The sequence below is a fragment of the Brassica oleracea genome, chromosome C8 (genome assembly GCF_000695525.1).
Source record: "Brassica oleracea var. oleracea cultivar TO1000 chromosome C8, BOL, whole genome shotgun sequence".
NCBI classification, from domain to species: domain Eukaryota; kingdom Viridiplantae; phylum Streptophyta; class Magnoliopsida; order Brassicales; family Brassicaceae; genus Brassica; species Brassica oleracea.
This window is the reverse complement of record NC_027755.1, coordinates 34,933,746-34,956,281: the sequence shown is the minus strand read 5'-3', so window position 1 is coordinate 34,956,281 and position 22,536 is coordinate 34,933,746. Positions and strand designations below refer to the sequence as shown.

General features: G+C 35.6%; 5 protein-coding genes and 1 pseudogene across 5 annotated transcripts in view; 4 read left to right on the top strand and 2 right to left on the bottom strand.

Moving 5' to 3' along the window:
• The window catches only part of LOC106309269, a 10,892-nt gene extending 10,057 nt beyond the window's left edge, over positions 1-835 (top strand). The window contains exon 3 of the mRNA XM_013746313.1: positions 672-835. Coding sequence (XP_013601767.1) covers positions 672-835 — 164 coding nt within the window. The remainder of the gene's footprint in view (positions 1-671) is intronic.
• Positions 836-3,024: 2,189 nt separating this feature from the next.
• Positions 3,025-4,733, top strand: LOC106310500 (annotated as a pseudogene).
• A 2,899-nt stretch (positions 4,734-7,632) lies between these two features.
• On the top strand, positions 7,633-8,876 carry LOC106311054 (cytochrome P450 81D11-like). Its single transcript, XM_013748285.1, has 2 exons — positions 7,633-8,010; positions 8,173-8,876. The coding sequence occupies exons 1-2, from the start codon at positions 7,645-7,647 to the stop codon at positions 8,779-8,781; spliced, it is 975 nt and encodes a 324-aa protein (XP_013603739.1). The 5' UTR covers positions 7,633-7,644; the 3' UTR covers positions 8,782-8,876.
• A 450-nt stretch (positions 8,877-9,326) lies between these two features.
• LOC106312021 (probable receptor-like protein kinase At2g23200) lies at positions 9,327-12,220 on the top strand. Its single transcript, XM_013749388.1, has one exon. It carries the CDS (start codon positions 9,552-9,554, stop codon positions 12,051-12,053), a length of 2,502 nt encoding a protein of 833 aa, XP_013604842.1. The 5' UTR covers positions 9,327-9,551; the 3' UTR covers positions 12,054-12,220.
• Positions 12,221-12,729: 509 nt separating this feature from the next.
• Positions 12,730-14,111, bottom strand: LOC106309268 (UDP-glycosyltransferase 84B2-like). Its single transcript, XM_013746312.1, has one exon. It carries the CDS (start codon positions 14,074-14,076, stop codon positions 12,730-12,732), a length of 1,347 nt encoding a protein of 448 aa, XP_013601766.1. The 5' UTR covers positions 14,077-14,111.
• A 1,335-nt stretch (positions 14,112-15,446) lies between these two features.
• LOC106310931 (UDP-glycosyltransferase 84B2-like) lies at positions 15,447-16,963 on the bottom strand. Its single transcript, XM_013748155.1, has one exon. It carries the CDS (start codon positions 16,890-16,892, stop codon positions 15,507-15,509), a length of 1,386 nt encoding a protein of 461 aa, XP_013603609.1. The 5' UTR covers positions 16,893-16,963; the 3' UTR covers positions 15,447-15,506.
• Positions 16,964-22,536: the final 5,573 nt, after the last annotated feature.

Below are 22,536 nucleotides of genomic sequence, written 5' to 3'. Positions count from 1 at the left end.
TGTTGAATATGATTCCATGAAAGCTTTGACGACGGGTTTATATAGGAGCAAGAGAGGAAGGTGGAATGATTTCATCGTAAAGAGCATAAATGAATAATTGGAGGAATTTGGAACGATAAATACATATGAATTCATCGACTCAGCCTCGACTGTTTTAGGGTTTCTTTTGAATTGGGTTTATGGGCCAACTACTTCAATTTACGGATCAAGAAAAAAAAGCAGCTCAGCATCGGTGTGATGTGGACAAATAAACTCATCCCATTGGCTAATTTTAATGGCTGACGTGGATGGTCTCCCTGATGCTCATATAACCTTTTTAGTATAGGTTAGATTATTCCTGCTATTGTAGGCATCACCACTGTACAATTTAAATTAAAATTTTGATGAGCCGGTTTTACAAAAATGAGCCTATTGAATCATTTATAAAGAACAGTTCATTGATATACATTAGTGTGGCCGTTTGTAAACACGCCATAGGTTGGCTAGAGCCTAGCGCCAAATTATGACGGAAATTAAACCGGGATTAATCGAAGATTTATTTTTATGTTTCAATATTAATAAATTATTTAATACTACAATTTTCGGGTCGAATATATATTTAAAGTTGTGTAACCCAAGGCGATATTTCCCAGCACAATTGGTTAATGCTACATTGTATACCTTTAATGTAGAGATTGCAAACAAGTTGTCCCGTCCCGTTCTAGACCGCAGTAGAATTATCTTCAAGCGGGTCACGACGGGTCAGAAATGTGCGGGCCGCGGTCTCCGGAGTGGCTGCCCAAATCCGTCCCGCTATATGTACAAGCTTTTATGGATCGGTCCCTGGAACAAATGATAATACACACAACATGACACTTCAGACTACTCCAAGACGATTTAGGCCACTCTAGGACATGATTCATGCCGTTGAACTGGACATGATTCATCCGTGATGATTTGCTTATTTGTTATTCAAAAAAATAGATGTAGTTAATTTTGTCACACTGTAAATATATTAACATACCAATTAAAGATAATTGCAGAAGGTGTTTTTCATTAGCTTATAACTCATAAGTTCATAACCAATGTTTGATGAATTCAAAAATTAAATAAAACCAAACACCAAATAAAAGCTGTCAATTCTAAAGTAAATAAAAAAAACACCAAATTTAAACACCACTGGAGTTCAAATCGCATCGTCGGAGCTCGAATCATCATTACCGAAATTCGAGTCGTAATTGTCGGAGCTCAAATCGTAATCGAAACTCCTTTCATTTTCTAGGGAGAGGGAAGTCACACGAATCATCTTTTTCTCGTTCTCTCTTTCATTTTTTGTCACCAATTGAATAAAAAACAAGAATAATATCTCTTCGGACCAACCATATTCACCCACTAAACTGGAAACAATATGATTATTTTTGGTTTGAAAAAGAAGTCGTCTTACAAAAGGCCCAATTTGGCAAAACAATTTTGTTCAATCAATTCACTGAAGATGTTAGACATACGGCCTCAGCCCAATAACATGATTGGGTTTACAGAGAGCGTTTCGATAAGAAAACCGTTAAACAGTAAAGGTTTCCGAAAATTAAAGAAAAACAAAAGAAGAGAATAGAATAGTTGTACCCCTTGATACCACAATGATTGAGAGAGGTCAGATAAGAGGTGATCAGGTCGCTCCTTTAAACTCAAGAAACTGGAGTTTGATCTGTCGTTGCAATATTTACACAAAAAGGATGTTGAAAGATTTTCTCCTTTGGAATTTGGTTCGTGTAACCTTAAGTGATTGGAGCTTGACATGTTTTGTTGTTATTTTACATGGACAATGATTTAACATAGTTCAATGGAGTTTGGTTTGTGGTAGTTGTGTTACACATAAAGAATGTTGTGTGTGACACTCTTGTGGATTAAATAAGGATCTGTGAAGACAAGTGTGCCGTGAAAAGTTTTTATTGGTTCCTTTATTAGATATGATAAGCAAGCTAGGAGATCTATAATCACAAATTAGAAAAATTTGGTGATGCTAAAACTTTGAAAAGAATACATTATTTAATAAGAAAATATTTTGTTAATATATAACGTAAGTTTAGGTCAAGCTTTTAATGTTGTAATTCTCTCAGGAAAAAACAAGGGTTGTAGGGTTTTATGGGTGAGTGAATTAATTAAGAAAAGTGACCAACATGTGTTGGATCATAGAAAATATGGGTAGCCTAGGAATTTGTTCGTCTCGAGTCATGTGTAACGTCCAATAGTTCAAATACATTTATAAAATGAAATAATATATCAAAATCTAGTTCAGATTAAAACATAATTATTCGGTTATACATATCAAATTAACTAGTTAATAGTAATGGTATTTAGCCCTGTTCTAAAAATCGGCCGCCTAGCCGTCTAGGCGGCCGCCTAGGCGCTACGCGTCACTATTCCGCCCCGATTTATGCCAAATCGGTTTAAAAAATTGGATATCCGATTTTTTTCCGCCTAGACCGCCTAAATGACCGCCTAGCCGCCTAAATGACCGCCTAGCCGCCTAAATGACCGCCTAGCCGCCTAAATGACCGCCTAGCCGCCTAAATGACCGCCTAGCCGCCTAAATGACCGCCTAGCCGCCTAAATGACCTTTTATTTTTAATAATATTTTTATTTTTTATTTGATCTAAAATTTTATAAATATCATTTATATTCATAATTTTGATAAAAAATACACTATATTAAGTTTATATATTCTATTTGTGTGTTTTATATAATCTTAAACATGAAAATGTATTAATGTTACACACAATTAAAGATTAACATGTTTTATAACACAGTAAACCATCTAAAAATTCCGCCCCGCATAATTTCCGATTAATCCCCGAGTTTCTCTTTAGGCGCTAGGCCCAACCCGACCGTCCGACTAGCGCCTAGCGCGTTCAAGAACAGGGGTATTTAGTGGTCTCAAAAATAGGTGCAACAGACAGAAGCTAGATAACGTCCAAAACTGGTGAGGACCAATAATAGAAAACGACAAAGTAAGGTTTTAAGATATTTTATGATCCAAACGACGGAGACACATGACCACTTTCAACAGCGCACTGACATTTCAATCTCCGTACGTATTATCTTGAAAATCTCAGGTTCGCCTTGAACTCTTCAGTTTTCTCTCTAATGGCTATGATAAGCTTACTTGAAATCACAGTTTCTTTCCTCTTTTTCTCCTTCTTCTTCGGATACTTCTTGATTATGAAGAAACCTCACCGTTCGTTTCCCACGAACTGGCCATTCCTCGGTATGCTCCCGGGCCTACTCGTAGAGATCCCTCGTGTGTACGACTATGTAACCGAGTTTCTCGAGGCCTCCAACTTAACATTTCCTTTCAAAGGCCCATGTTTCGGCGGCCTCGACATGCTGTTCACCGTAGATCCAGCTAATATTCATCATATCATGAGCTCAAACTTCGCAAACTACCCCAAAGGATCCGAGTTCAAGAAGCTCTTCAGTGTCTTAGGAGATGGGATTTTCAACGCGGATTCAGATTTATGGAAGGATCTGAGGAAGTCAGCTCAAAGCATGATGAGTCGCCCGGAGTTTCAAAGGTTTACACTAAGAACAAACATGAGTAAGCTAGAGAAAGGGCTTGTCCCCATTCTTGATCACTTTGCTGAGAAGAAACTAGTCTTTGATTTACAGGATGTGTTCCAAAGATTCACCTTCGACACTACGTTTGTTTTAGCGACCGGGATAGATCCAGGCTGTCTCTCGATCGAAATGCCGAAAATCGAGTTTGCTAAGGCTTTAGATGAAGCAGAGGAAGCTATATTTTTCAGACATTTCAAGCCGGAGATTGTTTGGAAGATGCAAAGGTTGCTTGGGTTTGGAGACGAGTTGAAGATGAGCATAGCTCACTCGACTTTCGATCGAGTTTGCTCTGAGTGCATAGCTTCAAAGAGAGATGAAATAACACGTGGAGTTACTAGCATACACTCTTCTTCTAAAGATTTGTTGATGTCTTACATGGATGTAGACACCACCAAGTACAAGTTGCTGAATCCGGGTGACGACAAGTTCCTCAGAGACATGATTTTAAGCTTCATGTTAGCGGGGAGAGACACCACAGGCTCCGCTCTCACTTGGTTCTTCTGGCTTCTCTCCAAGAATCCAGAAGTAACGACCAAGATCCGTCAAGAAATCAACACAAAACTATCTCCAAGAACCAATAATGATTCTGATCATTTCTCCTCGTTTAATCCCCAAGATTTAAACAAGTTGGTGTATCTGCATGGCGCCTTGTGTGAAGCCCTCAGGCTATACCCACCGGTTCCGTTTCAGCACAAGTCTCCTACAAAACCCGACGTTCTTCCGAGCTGACACAGAGTCGATGCAAGTACCAAGATTGTGTTTTGTCTGTACTCACTAGGGAGAATGAAATCGCTATGGGGAGAAGATGCATCAGAGTTTAAACCGGAGAGATGGATTTCGGAAACTGGAAGGCTGATACATGTGCCATCCTTTAAGTTCTTGTCGTTTAATGCAGGTCCAAGGACTTGTTTGGGGAAAGAAGTGGCTATGACGCAGATGAAGACAGTGGCTGTGAAAGTCATACAAAACTATGAGATAGAGATCGTTGAAGGACACAAGATTGAGCCAGTTCCTTCTATTATTCTTCACATGAAACAAGGCCTTAAAGTCATGGTCACTAAGAGATGTAATTTGGTCTGAACGTTGTGCAATACTTTTGTAGTAATGATCGAAGTTCTATATAATATTGTGACTTGTTATTAAAAATATGAAGCTAGATTCTCACCCGCACGGTTGCGGGAATATTTATATATAATTATAGTTTTAGATTAAGATTTTATGAATTGATAATATTTTATATTTCGGTTTGCAAGCAAATTGTATTTTGTTTTGGTTTTCGTTTGGTTCCGATGTGATTGTGGGTTTGAAAGTGGTTTGGGTTTTATTATTTTAGTTTGGTTCAAGTTTAGTTTGAACACATGAGTCTAAAAAAGAATATGGAATTTTCAATTTTGATTCTAATTTAGATAGCTATACTTTTTGTTAAATTTTCTTGTTTTTATTTTTTTTGTTTTTACATGTCTTTATATTTTGAATATGTTTAGAAAATCTGTATATCTCAGATTATATACCAAATCAAAAACATATATGCTAATTTCGTACTTTTATGTGATAAAAGTAAATTGTACATTTAATAGTTATGATTAGAACATATACTAATATAATTTTGAAATAGTAAATATTTTTTATTTAAAATATAAGACATATATTTTTAAAAAATTATAAATATGTTACCGTTATATTCTTAAAACCATAACACACTGTTAACTGAATCGAACCAAAGTTGAAATCAAAATGGCTACCCAAACTGAAAACCAAACCGGTCGTAAAGTTTATACTTTATATACGCCTTGTTCAAACAAACATAGAAGTATTGATGATTCTCTCCTCCAACCTAGATTTTTTTTCAAATACATACTAAACACACAAAATCGCAAAAATAATCGTCTCTAATAAGAAAGTTATAAAGATTACACATAAGACCAAAAATTATCACACCAAACGATTGATAATGTGTCACATTGTTGTTTTTGTATCCATGAGATCATAAGCAAAGACTCCACTTTTGGCTTGGTTTCTTTCTACGATTTTCCGTTCAGTAATCTTCGCCAAATTCTTCTCCACCTATATCATACGTGCTTCTAGAGTCAATGCTAGCTCCTCTATTGCAATATATATGTGCTTCAAACTTTCATCATCATCATCTTCCTTCTCATTGGATCTCTGGTTTTCTCCACATTTATGGACAAAACACTATTTTTCCTTGTTTCCATCAGCGACTGTAGTCTTCTTTTTCTCAGCCTTGATTCCATTTATATCAAGCTCATCATCACAGTTTTGTCTTGTCTGAGAATGGTGATACATCAGTGTCAACTACTCCATTAACAGCGAAAAGAGGATCTGAGAGTAGTTTTCATTAGCTTGGCTCAGAACCGTGGTCTTTATGATATGCTTCATGATTTTTCTTCTTCTTCTTCTTCTTTTTCACTCCTTTTCTTGATTTCTCGTGGTGCTACAGTTTCTTTTTCATAAGAAATCTTTTGAGAAATCCATGAGTCATTTTTATCTGCTCAAGTCTGTTATATTTTCCAAATGACCCAGAGGCATCATCTCAGCTGCGGTAATGTTATCATAACAATCCTTACAACTAACATGATCACTCGCTTGTATCTCAAAAGCTCATGTTTCCTCTTAACTAATTCCTTCTGAGAGAACTCATTAAGTGGCACCTCTCTTAAAGTTGATCGAACCACAATCTAAGACAAATATGCCTCTTAGGAGTAACACAAACCTAAGCATTTTGTCATCAGTGTAAGGAAGTAAGTTTGTCTGATAATGTCACGCTTCTTAGTCTTGCTTGTGGCCCCAACACCAAACGCCCAATTTAAGTCGTTGTTTCTTGAAACCAAGTTTTGAACTTCATGGTCCTGAAATTATTCTATGCAAGGAACCAAGTAAGAGTTCCATACGATATGGATTCTAAAGTTCATGAGAGAGATTCCCACCAAGTGTTAGAAAGATGCATGGGATCATGGAGTCCCTGAACTCAAAGTTTACAGTTATTAACTTATACAAACAACTCAGCAGCAATTGCAAATACATTCACCAAAGATCTGAGCAGATAATTAGAAAGAATCCGGTAAAAATATGATATACTTTAAATTCTCTGAAGCATGTAACAGAGTTCAATCATTCACACACATGAAAAATGCATACTTTTAAGCACAATGAAAAAATATTTAAAACTAAGTATCTTCTCTCTGTGTGATGAACGCATTGAACTACTACAATTCGACAATTCTTGAAGGATTATGACACAAGACATCAAAGAACATAATCATTTGATAAGAAACTTATGAAAACACAGAAGAGTATTGATGAAATTACATATGTAGTCTTTGTACTCTGGAGCAACATAAGAGTCTGAAAGCAGAAATAGGTCACCATAATTAAAAATTATGGTCTTCCTAACTAGGACCATGTTCGAATGCTACAATCAGACCCTGACTTGAGACTTCCAAGGCTCTATTTAAAAAAATAAAAATCACAGATTAACTGATGCTTTTCATAAACTGTACCAACAAAAAAAATAGTTTTAAAACCACAGTTTTATGATGTACAATTTTTAGACTAAAATTCTAATGAAGTAAAATTCATCCAAAATGTTTACTAATTCTATCTAAACAGATTTCTTTATTTTATCAACTGTTTTCATTCTCTAGTTACACAATATAAATCATTATCATATCAATATATATATATATATATATATATGTATTTATTTATCTTTTTGGAAATGAAAACCCCATAAAATGAAGGGCCATTAAGATGTTTCAGTGTACAAGCCCGGCTCTGGTTACAGTTTCAGATGTTGCTTCGGTACTATATATAACACCATGCAAAGGAACTCTAATAGGAACTCTGTTTCATTTCAAGCTTACCTTCATGGTAATGACTTTGTTTAGTTTAATCTAATGAAAGGTTTGCTCAAAAAGGAACTCTAATAGGATTTTCTTATGATCTCAAAATGTTTATATATTCTGAACAATTTGAGAACTGATCATTTGTTTGTGTGATCCACTTATGAATCAGGGGTTTGCGAGGGTGGAGATGAGATCATTGTTTATGGACTTGACTATAAATAACATTCTTAGAATGATGGCTGGGAAACGATTCTATGGTGACGGAACAGAGCAAGACGACAATTCGCGGCGAGTGAGACATCTGATTGACGAGGTGGTGGCCAAGGCAGGCGCAGGCAATGCTAACGATTATATCCCAATCTTGCGTCGGTTCACAAATTTTGAAAAACAGGTCAAGAAGTTAGCTGGCCGAGTCGATGAGTTCTTACAGAGTCTGGTGGGTGAGAAACGTGCTAATAAAGAAAAGGGCAACACTATGATGGATCACTTGCTTTCTCTCCAAGAAATGCAGCCAGATTATTACACGGATGTCACTCTGAAAGGAATCATAATTGTAAGTATTGATAATTATACGGGTTGTGACACAACAACAACACTAGCACAAAACACTATATGCTATGTCTTGGTCTTGAGAAATCCATTTTTACTATGTAAGAACACTAACTAAACTTTATAAGTTATAGCCATTGATTGATTCTTGATTTTAATTATACAGGTTATGATTCTTGCTGGAACTGAAACATTAACAGGGACGTTGGAATGGGCCATGTTGAATTTGTTGAATCATCCAGAGGTATTAAGGAAAGCAAGAAACGAAATCGATACCAAGATCGGTTTTGACCGGTTAATAGATGAACCGGATACTAAAAGTCTCCCTTATCTCCAAGGGATTGTGTTGGAGACCTTACGTCTTCACCCGGCAGCTCCGACACTTGTGCCCCACATGACATCAGACGATTGCATGTTGGCAGGGTACGATGTTCCACATGGGACAATGCAATTGGTAAACGTTTGGGCTATGCATAGAGACCCATCTGTATGGGAAGATCCAGAAATGTTCAAGCCAGAGAGGTTCGAAAATGAAAAGGAAAAGCAAAAGGTGTTGTCGTTTGGGATCGGACGACGAGCTTGGCCCGGGGTCGGGCTAACTCATCGGCTAGTGACCTTGGCTCTCGGATCGATGGTTCAGTGTTTCGAATGGGAGAGAACTGGAGAAAAGTATATTGAAACTAGAGAAGCACCCATGATGCGTCCAGCGACTCCCTTGCTAGCCATGTGTAAAGCTCGTCCCATTGTCCATAAGACTCTCGATGCTTTTGCTTGAATGTTGTAACTTTCCTTGAAGGCTAACATTCAATGCTTTTGCTTGAGAGCTAATTTGTCTTTATGTTCGAAAATAATATAAGATCATGTTTCATTTTTTTTTTGTTCTGGTTCTTGAATAGAGTCTAGAGCGGGGTGAAATCCGCTTCCAACACCCATGTGTTGTTACTATTCCAACTATTTTATGAGTTACATATATTGCATCTATTTTAGGAGATCGCATGTCTTTAAGGGAGCCAGATCTAGTCCATTTTCGTTTGTATAGAACTGTTAGCGGTATTATATATTTTTTTTTTCTGTTTTTGAGTTGATACGTTTGTTTTTTTATTGGCTAATTGGGTAAACATATAACACACAATTATGAGACACAAAATACTGAAAACATCATACAAATACTATAAAAAAACGATCTCAAAATATTTTGATCATAAAGAAATAAAATTCGATAACATAAATCAAGTTACTACATCAAAAGTGAAAAAAATAATATAAAACCAAATTCGAAGTAAGAAAAATGATCTTGCCAAAAGAAACCAAACAAACTTAATAGATAACAACAGTAGGGATGAATGACTAAGTCAATTTTGGAGAGCATCGTAAGGTAAAGATTAGTTAGAGAGAGAGAGACGAAGACTTGAAAAGTCCACTCGAGTCTTCTTCCAATAATCTCAATTCTTTGTTACAGTATCTTTCAATTCACACCAACCACATGTTTCTTCATCTATTGACTCTCCTTATTTCTCTCTCTCTCTAAATTTTTCTATCACAACTATGGAGAAACTCTGTTTTAGATACTCTGTTGCTCTCTTTATGACTATGGTAGTTATTGTTCTTCTTCCACGTCACACTCTTTCCGCTACTTCTCAATATTCTCGTCCCGAGAAGTTCTACGTCAACTGTGGGTCGGATTCTAACATCACCTATGGTGGTCGGACCTTCGTCGGAGATATGATCTCCGGTAGTAACTCCGTCTCCTTCAGCAGTAAAGGAACCGAAGCCATCAACCAATCAGGACCGGGAATCTACGGGACGGTGAGGATATTCAGACGCCCTTCTTCTTACAAGCTCCAACTCGATTCTGTCGGTCTACACTTTGTGCGTCTCCATGTCTCCTCTCGGACAGAGCTTTTAACTTCTCGTTTCACCGTCTCCGCCACATCTGGCTCCACTCACCACTTCAAAAGCTTCTCGGTTCAGAACTTCAACGAGACCCCACGAGTCGAGGAGTTTCTCCTGATGATCGACTCTTCGAAACTCGAAATCCGATTTGTGCCTGAACCTACCTATGTAGCTCTTGTCAACGCCATCGAAGTGTTCTCCGCTAATAACGACCTCGAGATTACGCCCGAGTCCGACAAGAATCTCCATACGGTTTACAGATTAAACGTAGGAGGGCAGAGAGTCACGCCTGAAAACGACACCTTGGGACGTACCTGGTCGCTTGACGATGACTTCCTCTACCAAAAAGAAGCTGCGAGAAACAATAGAACAGCGCAACAGCCTAACTACGATTCGGGTTCGGCCACGGAGTACACGGCGCCTGCTTTCGTCTACCAAACGGCTAAAGCAATCAACCGCAGCTCGAGCGACCAAACGGATATGCTGATGAACGTTACTTGGTCGTTTAAGGTGCAAAATAAAACAAAGCATTTCATCAGGGCTCACTTCTGTGATATCTTGAGCGGTTCACAAAGCCCCGACTCCGATTTTTATCTGTATGTGAACGGGCGAGCGAGGAAAAATGTAAATCCTTCAGAGCAGATTAGGCTGGTCACTCCTTTTTATATCGATGTCGTGGATGTCTCTGATGGCTCTGGACTCTTGAATGTTAGCATAGGTACTAAGGAGCCCCGTAAGGATGCTGGTTTTCTTAATGGTCTGGAGGTGATGGAGTTTCTGAACAAATCCGATTCTTCAGATAAAAGTAGTTCCCTGGTTCACATCATTATTGGTTGTGTTGCTGCTGTTTCTATCCTGGTTTTGAGTTTGTTGTTTACCATTTTTTTCTTGAAACGGAGGAGATCGAAGAAGAAGAAGAAGCCAGAGGAGGAGGCCACTATATGGTCTCCTGTGGAACTGTACAGAGGTGGGAGCTCCGACAATAGACTATTCGATCCGGTCTATAATTCGCCATTACGCACCAATAGACCTTTCGATCCGGTCCATAACTCGCCACTACGCAACCTAAACTTAGGCTTGAAGATTGCATTCGCAGACATTCGGAGAGCTACAAACAACTTCGACCCCCAGTGGTTGATCGGGAAAGGCGGTTTTGGAGACGTCTACAAAGCCATTCTTCCGGATGGAAGCAGGGCAGCTATCAAGAGAGCAAAGACCGGTTCAGGACAAGGGATACAAGAGTTTCAAACGGAGATCCAAGTCTTGTCAAGAATCCGGCACAAACACCTCGTTTCTTTAAAAGGCTACTGCGACGAAAACGCGGAGATGATCCTTGTCTACGAGTATATGGAGAAAGGTACGCTTAAAGAGCATCTCTACGGCTCGGATATGCCTTCGTTGACGTGGAAACAGAGGCTAGAGATATGCATTGGAGCAGCCAGAGGATTGCATTATCTCCACAGCGGCTCGGAAGGAATCATCCACAGAGACGTCAAATCAACAAACATACTACTAGACGAGAACAACGTGGCCAAAGTTGCGGATTTCGGGCTCTCGAAACTCGCGGTCCGCGAACAAGATCCGGTCAATATCAGCATGAACATCAAAGGGACGTTCGGTTACCTCGACCCGGAGTATCTGCAGACGCACATCTTCACGGAGAAATCGGATGTGTACGCGTTCGGAGTCGTACTCCTCGAGGTTCTGTGCGCGAGACCTGCTCTCGCGCACGATCTTCCGCACGAGGAAGTGAACCTCGCGGAATGGGCGTTGTTCTGCTTATCGAAAGGGATAGTCGACGAGGTTTTAGATACGAAACTGATTGGTCAAATCGAGGCGAGTTCTTTGAGGAAGTTCATGGAGATTGTTGAGAAGTGTTTAAGGGACTGCGGCGAAGAGAGGCCGAGCATGGGGGACGTGATCTGGGATCTTGAGTATGTTCTGCAGCTTCACATGACGCCGGTTCAGAGAGAGCCTCACGAGGATAGCACCATGACGATCTCTGGCGTTGGAGGTGGAAACTCGTTGGTGGTTCCGAGGTTGATGGTGAGTGATTCGTTTAGCGACAACTCGTTTGTTCAGAAGAAGAGCAGCGATGGAGATTCATCCGAGACTCGGGTTTTCTCCCAGTTGAAGATCTCTGAAGCAAGATAAAAAAAGGCTTTGCGTTAACCGGGTTTCCCAAACTTACCGTGTCCATACTGGTTAACCGGTATGGAAATCATCATATCCAATTGGTCCGTTTGGAATTTTATAGATTTAAAAGTTGATAAAAAATTATACTAATAGATTTAAAAAGTAATGAAATATTTTTCAAAACTTTTTTTGTGTAATGATTGGAGTCTTTTTTTTCTTTCACAAATGTAATGATTTTAGTTATTATATTTCATGAACTCTATTTAACAAAAATAATATGAACTGTTTAACAGAATTAGCTATTGTCACTATTTTTTTTCACCAATTAGATTGATAAAGGTCGATCTTACAATGTAGAAAACTTGTTTTGTCGAATCGAACTGGATGAAGAAGTTCGCAAAAGTGAACATTAGACCATTTGATTAAAGTCACCTTCTCCAACTTCTTTTATTATTGGAAAAACTTCATAATATATTTTAATATTCCAGTTACTTATTTTAGTAACCGCTTGGTTCAACTTTTGTAAAATCATGAGCTGAATTTTGTTTGAGACAAACTAATTGGAAAAACTTAAAAAATATAATACTTTTATTAAAATTCAATTACTCATTTTAATGAACATTGGGTTCAAATGCTGAAACAAAAAACCGGTTATCGCCGGTTTAAAAAAGAGTAAATCAAAGCAGAAGCATAGTCAGGTGGTTGTGATATGGGCGATGAACAAGTCCACATTCCGAGCCGACGAACCACCAGGCTCCAACGCCGATCTCGCTGCATTCTTCAGCTCTGTCGCTCTCCTCCTCATATCCTCCGCGGCGGGTCCTTCCGTGACAGCCTCAATGCACCTCTCAACCTCCGCGACCTTAAGCTCGCCGTCCACAGCGTCATCCCTCATCCTCACTCCCATTCCGAACACATCCACAAGCAATCTCGCGTCAAGCGGCTGATCGATCCAACTCGGGTACGCCACCACCGGAACACCAGTCGCCACGGTCTCTATCGTCGAGTTCCACCCACAATGTGTAACAAAACAAGAGATCGCCACGTGGCTCAATATCCTCTCTTGAGGACCCCACTCAATAACGACCCCTTGTCCTTCTTGAACCATCTCCTGCCAAACGGCGACGTTTTGAGCGTTCTCCTTAGGTCTAAGCACCCAGAGGAATGAAACTCCTCTGTTTCTCAGAGCCGTCGCTATGCTCTCGACTTGGTTCTCCGACGATTTGAGCAAACTTCCAAAAGATATGTAAACAACAGAAGACCTAGCTTGCTTGTCAAGCCACTCCATGCAATCACCATTATCTAGGGTTTTGTCTTCATCAGCTCCCAGTAGATATGGAGACACCAAAGGACCAATAGGCATTACCGGTTTCAACTCGGACATCGAATCGATTATCTCTGATTCGAGTTGGTAAAATGTATTAACCAAAACCCATTTCACATTTTTTAAGCATTCGATGAAATCCACCATTAGGTTATTTAGGTGACTTCCTGCAGAAGGCAAGAGAAATGAAGGGAGATCTCCAACTTCCAACAATGGCAAACCTGGTAACTCAACGGTTTGTGTCAGATCTTCGAGATTGTCGGGGAAAGTGTTTGTCTTCATGTAGTAACGGTAATAAACCGAGAAAGCTCCACAAGCTTCGATCCAGAGGAGTGCACAAGGGATGTTGTATGCAGCTGCAACACCTGGAACCCATGGAGCAAATGGCACGGTGACCATGCAAGAGAATCTCTTTGATTCGACGATTTTAGACAAGTTCTTGGCTCCGACATTTTTCAACGACACGATGAGAGAATCTGCATCTCTTGGGTCGTCTTTAGGTAGACCGTCGGGAAAGAAAGCGAGGTCCACCGGGCTCGGTTGTTCATCTTCTGCGGCGGTCGAGAGGAGGTCACGGGCTTGCTCGGTGGTGGCGAGAGTGAAGTGTAGGTTCGGTCGTGAGAGAAGTTTGGCGAATTTGAGCATTGGTTTGAGGTGACCTTGGTACGGTAGGGCTACCAATAGAACATGTGTTTCTTGACTCTCAATACTTCCCATTATTACTTCTTTTTAGTGATAACTTAAGAGGTATTAGACTTTGGGTTTTGTATGACCTTGTAAGCTGTAATTGGAGTCTATATATATATAACAATGGTTATCTATTGATAGATTTTGGTCAATGAGGATATTAACTATTAAGTGAGATTTTGGTAAGGAAATCTACTTGCTCTAATAATTGGTAACCCAGTGAAACGCTGTTGAATATATTGAAAATTTACCATCTTACCTCAATTCAAACTTGTAAACATGCTGGAAAAAGAGCAAGTTCTACAGTCATAAGTCTTTAAATTAATGCGGCATAAGTTTAACAATAATTTAGTTTGGTTAGGAATGGGCCATACTGACGAAATAAATACTGGTCAATATTCAAACTTATTTTTTCTGTGTTTTGTAAAATTGTTGACAAAAAAAGCATTCTTACCCATTTTGTTAATATATATGGCCATCGGTCAATGGTCATTTGGGTCCAATTATAGTTAAGTATATTACGTGTTACATGCCATTCATGAACAACTAACCATCACATGCATTTATGTGTTAATTACCTCTATAGTTAAAGTTACCATGATACCATCCCATCATATAGACAATATTGTTGCATCTTTGACTGTAACTAGTTAATTTCAAGAGAATGTGATGAAAAGAAAATGAATTATTATTTTAGAAATGAATAAAAAATGAAATAGAAAATGAAATCATATTAGTGGAATAGTGAATCTCTTCATTGTACCCATTTATAGTAAAACAAAAAAGATCATTTTAATAAGAAGTTATTTATTTATAGATTGGAATACGTAGAATTTTATTGTAAGTGATTAATTTATTATATGAGCTAATGGAGTGATGCGTTTCAAATATATCTATAGTAGAAAAAGCGTTTGATTGCAACTTTTAATCAATTTGTTAGCTCAGCCCTAGTACCGTTTAAACTTTAGACCCAACTACATTCACTCATTAATTAGGTTGAATAGCAAGTATGAAACAGAAGAGACCGAATTGCAAATCAGTTGTTCCTCTTAGAACATTTTAGTCCAATTTTAACATGTTTTTAGCATTGTTTATTTATGTAATACAGTCCTTAATAAACTAAAAAAAATGTTTAAAATAATTGGAGTTGAAATACAGATGCACTGCAACTGCGATTGCGAAAGAGTAAAAAGGCGATGATGGAGACAAAACTTTTAATACTTAAACGAACAGGCACAAAGTGTTCAAATACAAAAAAATATATAAAGGCAAAAAAAAATTTTAAAAGTAGAGTATTCTTATTGATGGGTTGGCTTTGGTGCTAATCTTTTTATTTATTCTTATTGATTATATATTAATTTAAAGTAGAATACATCATTATAAAACAGATCCGACAGATTAAATACAAAGAGAAACGGATTAAATAAAAATACAACTGATGACAACGGATTTGTAACGAGTCAGATGATTGTGATATCTCTGATGAACGAGTCCAAATTTTGAGCCGAAGATCCACCAGGCGCCATCGCCAATCTTGCAGCCTGCTTAAGCTCCGTCACTCTTTTCCTCATACCCGCCGCCGCAGTTCCCTTTGTCACAGCCTCGATACATCTCTCTACCTCTGTGACTTTAAGCTCGCCCTCTACGGCGTCGTTTCTCATCCTCACACCTATCCCAAACACATCCACCAGCAGTCTTGCGTCGATCTGCTGATCCGTCCAGCTCGGGTATGCCACCACCGGAACACCAGCCGCCACCGTCTCTATCGTGGAGTTCCAACCACAATGTGTAACAAAACAAGAGATCGCCACGTGGCTCAGTATCCTTTCTTGAGGACCCCACTCAATAACGACCCCTTGTCCTTCTTGTACCATCTCTTGCAAAACGCCGACGTTTTGGGCGTTCTCCTTAGGTCTAATCACCCAGAGAAATGAAACTCCTCTGTTTCTCAGAGCCGTCGCTATAGTCTCGACTTGATTCACCGAAGATTTGAGCAAGCTTCCGAAAGATATGTAAACAACCGAAGACCTAGCTTGCTTGTCAAGCCACTTCATACAATGATCATCAGCTTTCCACATATCCAAATTTTCCCCATCTAGGGTTTGGTCCTGATTAGCTCCCAACAGAGAAGGAGAAACTAGAGGACCTATTGGGATTATAGGTTTGAGACTCGACATCGACTCGATGATCTCTGATTCGAGTTCGTAGAACGAGTTCACCAAAACCCATTTCACATATTTCAAACAATCTGCGAACTCTGCCATGAGCTTATAGAAGTGACTTCCTTCACAGGGCAAAATAAACGAAGGGAGATCTCTGACTTCCAACAAAGGTAAAGACGGTAGTTTCACTGTTTGATTCATATCTTCGAGATTGTCGGGAAAAACGTTTGTCTTCATGTAGTAACGGTAATACACCGAGTAAGCTCCACAAGCTTGGATCCAGAGGATCGCACAAGGGATATTGTGAGCTGCTGCAACGGCTGGAACCCATGGAGTAAAAGGAGAAGAGATGATGCAAGAAAATCTCTTTTCACCAATGATTTTAGACAAGTTATTTCCTCCGACATTTCTCAACGACTCTAGGAGAGTTGGTTCGGCTCTTGGGTCGTCTTTAGGCAGACCGTCGGAGAAGTAAGCGAGATCCACCGGGCTACATGGGTTGTTTCCGGTGGTGGTGGCGGCGGCGGAAGAGACGAGGTCACGGGCTTGATCAGTGGTGGCCAGGGTGAAGCGGAGGTTCGATCGTGAGCTATGTTTGGCGAATTTGAGCATTGGATTGATGTGACCTTGCATTGGTAGTGTTACCATTAGGACATGAGTTTCGTGACACTCGGAACTTCCCATGATGACGTATAATTATTGTTTTTTTTTTTTGAGGTATTAGAGATTTTTTTTTTTTTTTGATAAAAGAGGTATTAGAGATTTTAGAGTTATGTTTTGATTGTCAGTTGAAATTAAAAGTAGTATATATATTTGATGATTTGTTAGTGATAGAATTTGCTTCATAAAGACATTATATGAAATTGTGGTAAGAAAATCCATCCATAGTAATTGCTAATCCCAAAAAATATTAACTACGTCAGTTACAAATCTTTTTTTTGGGTGAACTTTACACATCACGATTTGTCAGTTACAAATCTTATCTTAAACTAAAGCTTTTATTTTGTAGCGTACGTGACAGAACTATAATTATCACTAGTCTCGATCCGCACAACCGTACGAATTTTTGCTTTCATTTATTTTTATATAAATATTTTGTTTTCAATTCTAAATGAGTATATATTATAATATATATTATAATATATATGTGTCTATCAATTTTTAAAACATAATAAATTTACTGTATATTTTTTCATTGAATAGATTGTTTCAAACTTTCACATGTATTTGTATCTTTTTCTATATATATATTTTTTCGAATTATTATTTCATTATTAAAATCATAACTATATATATAAAGATTAGTAAAATATTGTTTTATTGTCATATTCAAAGATATTGTAACATTTCACAAATTTAGAAAGTTTTTAAAAAATCAAACATTTCGCTTCATAGATTTATATTATCGAGTAAATAATTAAACATTTAGTTTTTTGTTTAATTTTTAAAATAAACTATATAGTTTAAAATTTGTTTTCATTAGTTTAAGGTAGTAAGATTAATGATTGTTAGATAATCTGATTTTTGTTATTTAAAAAAAAAATCTTTATAATTTTAAAAGTTAACATCGACAACTATTTAAATACTTAGCATATAGAAGTATAAGATTACAACATTAAATTATATATATTTAATTTATATTATCTATAAGTCCAATGTATCATCTATTGTTTAAATCCAATTATTGATAGCCCAATAAAAATTTTTTGTAGGCCCAAAATTAAAATAATAAGATTAGATATTAAATGTAACATGACTTTATAGAAATAGGTCCATTAGGTCCATTTTTTAAAAAAATCATACACTAATCAAGGTTGTGACTTCTATTTAAATATATAAGATTTTTTTATTTGTGTCAAAAAATTTTATAGTACTAGGCTAATATCCGCGTCTTGCGCAGTATACGCGGTATAATAATGTTCATCAAATTTTTTTCATAATTATCACTTGGTTTTATCAATCTGAACTTCGTAACGGTTTTAGTATGGTTTTTCAGATTTTTGATATTTCGGTTTATGAAAATTAGCTACCATATTGTAACTATATCTAATTTGATTTAGTTCGGTTTATATACCAGATTTTTGGTTTATTCAGTTTTATTCCAAAAACCATAACTATATTTATCTTTTATAACAAAGGGTTATTAGTGATTTAAACCTCCAACTATTTTCAAATCAGATGAAAAACCTGCAACTAAAATTTTATGTTTTTAAACCTTCAGCTGTTAAACCGTTAATGCCGTTAATATTCCGTTAACAAAATCATTTTTTCTTAACGGAGACCCGTTAAATCGAAACGTAGCGCTTCATGTAATCACGAAAACGACATGAGGTTTTTATAATCAATGGATATTTTAATGATTTAAACATCCAACTAATTTTAAATCGGATGGAAAACCCACAACTAAAACTTTATGTTTTTAAACTTTTAACTATTAATCATTTAATGCTTTTAACCCTCTGTAAACAAAGTCATCTTTTCTAAATGGGGAACTGTTACATAAACGACACAAAATGCTTAAAACCTCCCTATATCAATGGGTAATGATGTTAAACTTATATTAACCCTATAATCAACTCTCTCAAATAAGAGATCAGATGTAGCACTTGGAAATCGAATTCACAGAGAATTTGAGAACACAATAGAGCATATTTTAATAGTATTGAATAGAGATAATATAAATGTACAAATATTAAAGTTAATACTATAATTTATCTTTATGCACTAAAGTTTTTATTCAAGATAAATCATATATTCAAATATATTATCTCAACTAATTATAAAGTATTAAAAATAATTTATTTTAAATTTACTTTATGTGTATTTTTACATATTTAATATGAAATCATATCAAAATTATTATTAAATGAGTAAATGCTTTATTTTAAATTTAAATCATATAATTTTTAGTTCTAGATTTTTAAACAAATTCTTATATATATATATATAGATATGCTTACAACACGTATCCGCTTCCTAATTTATTTAAAAAATTTGCTTATGCGCTTTCACACATTTCCGCTTCCACGTACCCGCTTTTGTTTCCATGTAATCCTATCTTGATATCAATTTAATAGTTCCCTTCAGAAAATATGACTTTGTTTAGAGAGGGTTAAAAGCATTAAAGGTTTAATAATTGAAGGTTTAAAAACATAAATTTTTAGTTGTGGGTTTTCTTTCCGATTTACAAATAGTTGGGGTTTTAAATAACTAAAATATCCATTGATTATAAGAACCACGTGTCGTTTTCGTGATTACATGAAACACTGCGTTTCGATTTAACGGGTCTCCGTTAAGAAAAAATGATTTTGTTAACGGAAGGTTAACTGCATTAACGGTTTAATAGTTGGAGGTTTAAAAACATAAAATTTTAGTTGAAGGTTTTTCATCCGATTTAAAAATAGTTGGAGGTTTAAATCACTAATAACCCTATAACAAATGTTAAATTATATGAAAAGAAATCAGATTTATTAAAACATAAATATTTATTCCTTAGTCTAACTTTTAAATATAATGTTTTATTTTTATTTAAATAATAAAATGAGAGTAAGAAAATAATAATATCATAATATTATTATATAATTATATTTTAGCACAAGCAGATTTATTAAAACATAAATATTTATTCTTTAGTCTAACTTTTAAATATAATGTTTTCTTTTCATTTAAATAATAAAATAAAAGTAAGGAAATAATAATATCATAATATTATTATATAATTATATTTTAGCACAAGAAGTTAGCAATAAAAATAAAAATACCTTTAAATTAATTTTATGAAAATGAACAAAATAACCATTTTAACTTAAAACAAAAATAAAAAATTATTAAAAATTAATGTTTTGATTATGGATATCATATTAATAAAATAATTAAGTATATATTATTAATATTATTATAAAATTTACATATAAGTATACTAATGTTTTCAATTAATCGATTCTTCGGTTTATTCGGTTTGATTGATTTATATACCAAACCATATTCATATACTGTGGTTTCTTAAAAATAAAAAATTCATTCGGTTTATTCGGTACTACCAAATCCAAACTAATTTCTCTATTTTAATTTTAATTGGTTTGATTTTACCAGATTGAATACCCCTTTATCGTTAATTAATTTTCCATAGGGATATGAAAGATTTCATATCTGAAATCATGCTAAAAGTAGCCATCAATTTTTTTGAAATGATTTTTTAGGCTGCTGGTCTTTTTGCGTTGAGGTAGTTGAAATTCTTTAGACACCGATTTCTCGTGTATATATAGTATGAGATTCTTTGATGACAAATATTTTCGATATAAATTAGCAAGGATACAGGGAAAATAGGCTTTTAATTCCTCAACTATTTGTAATCAACACTTTTAATACTCAACTCTAAGTTGCGCAAAATTAATTCTCAAGTTAATGTTAACTATGCAAAATCAGACTTTAGAAAATCAAATCGTTAACACTTAACTGGAACGTTAGTTTTAATACAAAAGGGGATTAGGTTTTGTCTTTAAACCCAAAAATCCTAAAATTGATTTCTGAGGTGATATAAAAAAAAAGACCATCTAATTCTGACATCAATATGGTGAAACCGAAGACGTGGAGGAAGACCGAAGAACATTGCCATTCAAAGGACACCAAGAACTAGTCAAACGAAGAACAACCAGCGTTATGCTTCTATGTCTACAAAATCGTTCTGCAAGGATACACAAATTTAATATGGAATGATTTTATGCCTAACTATTGATAATTATAACTAAAATTTTAGAAACTTTCTATTGCAAATGAATATTAATTGAGTACACATTATCATTATTACGGTTTGACTTGCCTTTTTTACTCAAACTGAGAAGTTTAGAGACCAATTTTTTCATTAATACTAACTTTCCTTTTAAGTTTACCTTCCTTTTATTTATATTTGCCATTACTACACATATTTGCCATTACTACACATGTTTTTTCATTAATACTAACTTTCCTTTTAAGTTTACCTTCCTTTTATTTATATTTGCCATTACTACACATATTTGCCATTACTACACATGTTTTTTCATTAATACTAACTTTCCTTTTAAGTTTACCTTCCTTTTATTTATATTTGCCATTACTACACATATTTGCCATTACTACACATGTTTTTTCATTAATACTAACTTTCCTTTTAAGTTTACCTTCCTTTTATTTATATTTGCCATTACTACACATATTTGCCATTACTACACATGTTTTTTCATTAATACTAACTTTCCTTTTAAGTTTACCTTCCTTTTATTTATATTTGCCATTACTACACATGTTTTAGCTATTAGGAGCTTGAATCGGATCTGTTATTAGTATTACATCTAAGTTCATGTTAACAACAATCACGAAGTTAGAAAAAATTCAAAAAGCTCTAATGCCTTGAATCAGTCATACGTTACACCAATAATAATATGTAATGCATCCATGAATAATGATTGTACCACCAATATATATCCATTAGAGAACGATAAGTTCGTGAAATGTATTAATCGATTATATTTGAACAAATATAAATAAATGGCTTTAACCGTTCTCAGTCAGCATGAATAACCATAGCTATGTATGACTTGGATCCACTATATATGAATTTTATTATGTTATATTGAACTATATATCATCAATTGCTATGATTATATAATGCCATGATTTTCACTATATATGTGATTGTTGTAAACTCAAATTTTCATCGAGGACGTTTAGGATACTGATACTGAAGCCACATTAACAATGCATCTAACGTAAACATAATAAAAAAACGAACTGGAAGAGTCTCAAACGTGTGGTCCGAACTGAAAGAGTCCCAAACGTGTTTTGAAAGAGTATCAAGTTCATACAAAAACTTCAAAATCTTTTCTCAGAAAAAAATTATAAACTTATCATCCACTATATCTTACTTCAAAACATAAACTATAACATTAGTGAGAGATTATGATTCAAAACGTAAACTATACCATGTTACTTACGGAGCTTACTTCAAAACGTAAACTATAACAGTAGTGAGAGACTATAATAGTTGTGAGAACGTAAACTATAACAGTAGTAAGGGCTTAATCAATATGTTTTATTGAGTATAACAGTAGTAGACTATAATAGTAGTGAGAACGTAAACTATAACGTAAACTATAACGTAAACTATAAGAGCATATGCATTGGTGTACTTGTATTAGGAGTCCTTAGGAGTTAAAAAGTATTATTTTTTAACTTTTGAATAGTTAAGGATTATTGTCTTAATCTTACGTCCAATAGTGTTATCCAATCAGAAGTCCTTAGGAATAAAATAATAATATATTTTTTTAAAAATTGAAAAAAAAAAAAAAAA

Bases quoted from the DNA above. Each gene is read 5' to 3' on its own strand.
- LOC106312021 (XM_013749388.1), top strand. From the start codon at position 9,552: ATGGAGAAACTCTGTTTTAGATACTCTGTTGCTCTCTTTATGACTATG.
- LOC106309268 (XM_013746312.1), bottom strand. From the start codon at position 14,076: ATGGGAAGTATTGAGAGTCAAGAAACACATGTTCTATTGGTAGCCCTA.
- LOC106310931 (XM_013748155.1), bottom strand. From the start codon at position 16,892: ATGGGAAGTTCCGAGTGTCACGAAACTCATGTCCTAATGGTAACACTA.
- LOC106311054 (XM_013748285.1), top strand. From the start codon at position 7,645: ATGAGATCATTGTTTATGGACTTGACTATAAATAACATTCTTAGAATG. The intron at 8,011-8,172 runs GTAAGTATTGAT...TTAATTATACAG, and splicing joins CTCTGAAAGGAATCATAATT to GTTATGATTCTTGCTGGAAC.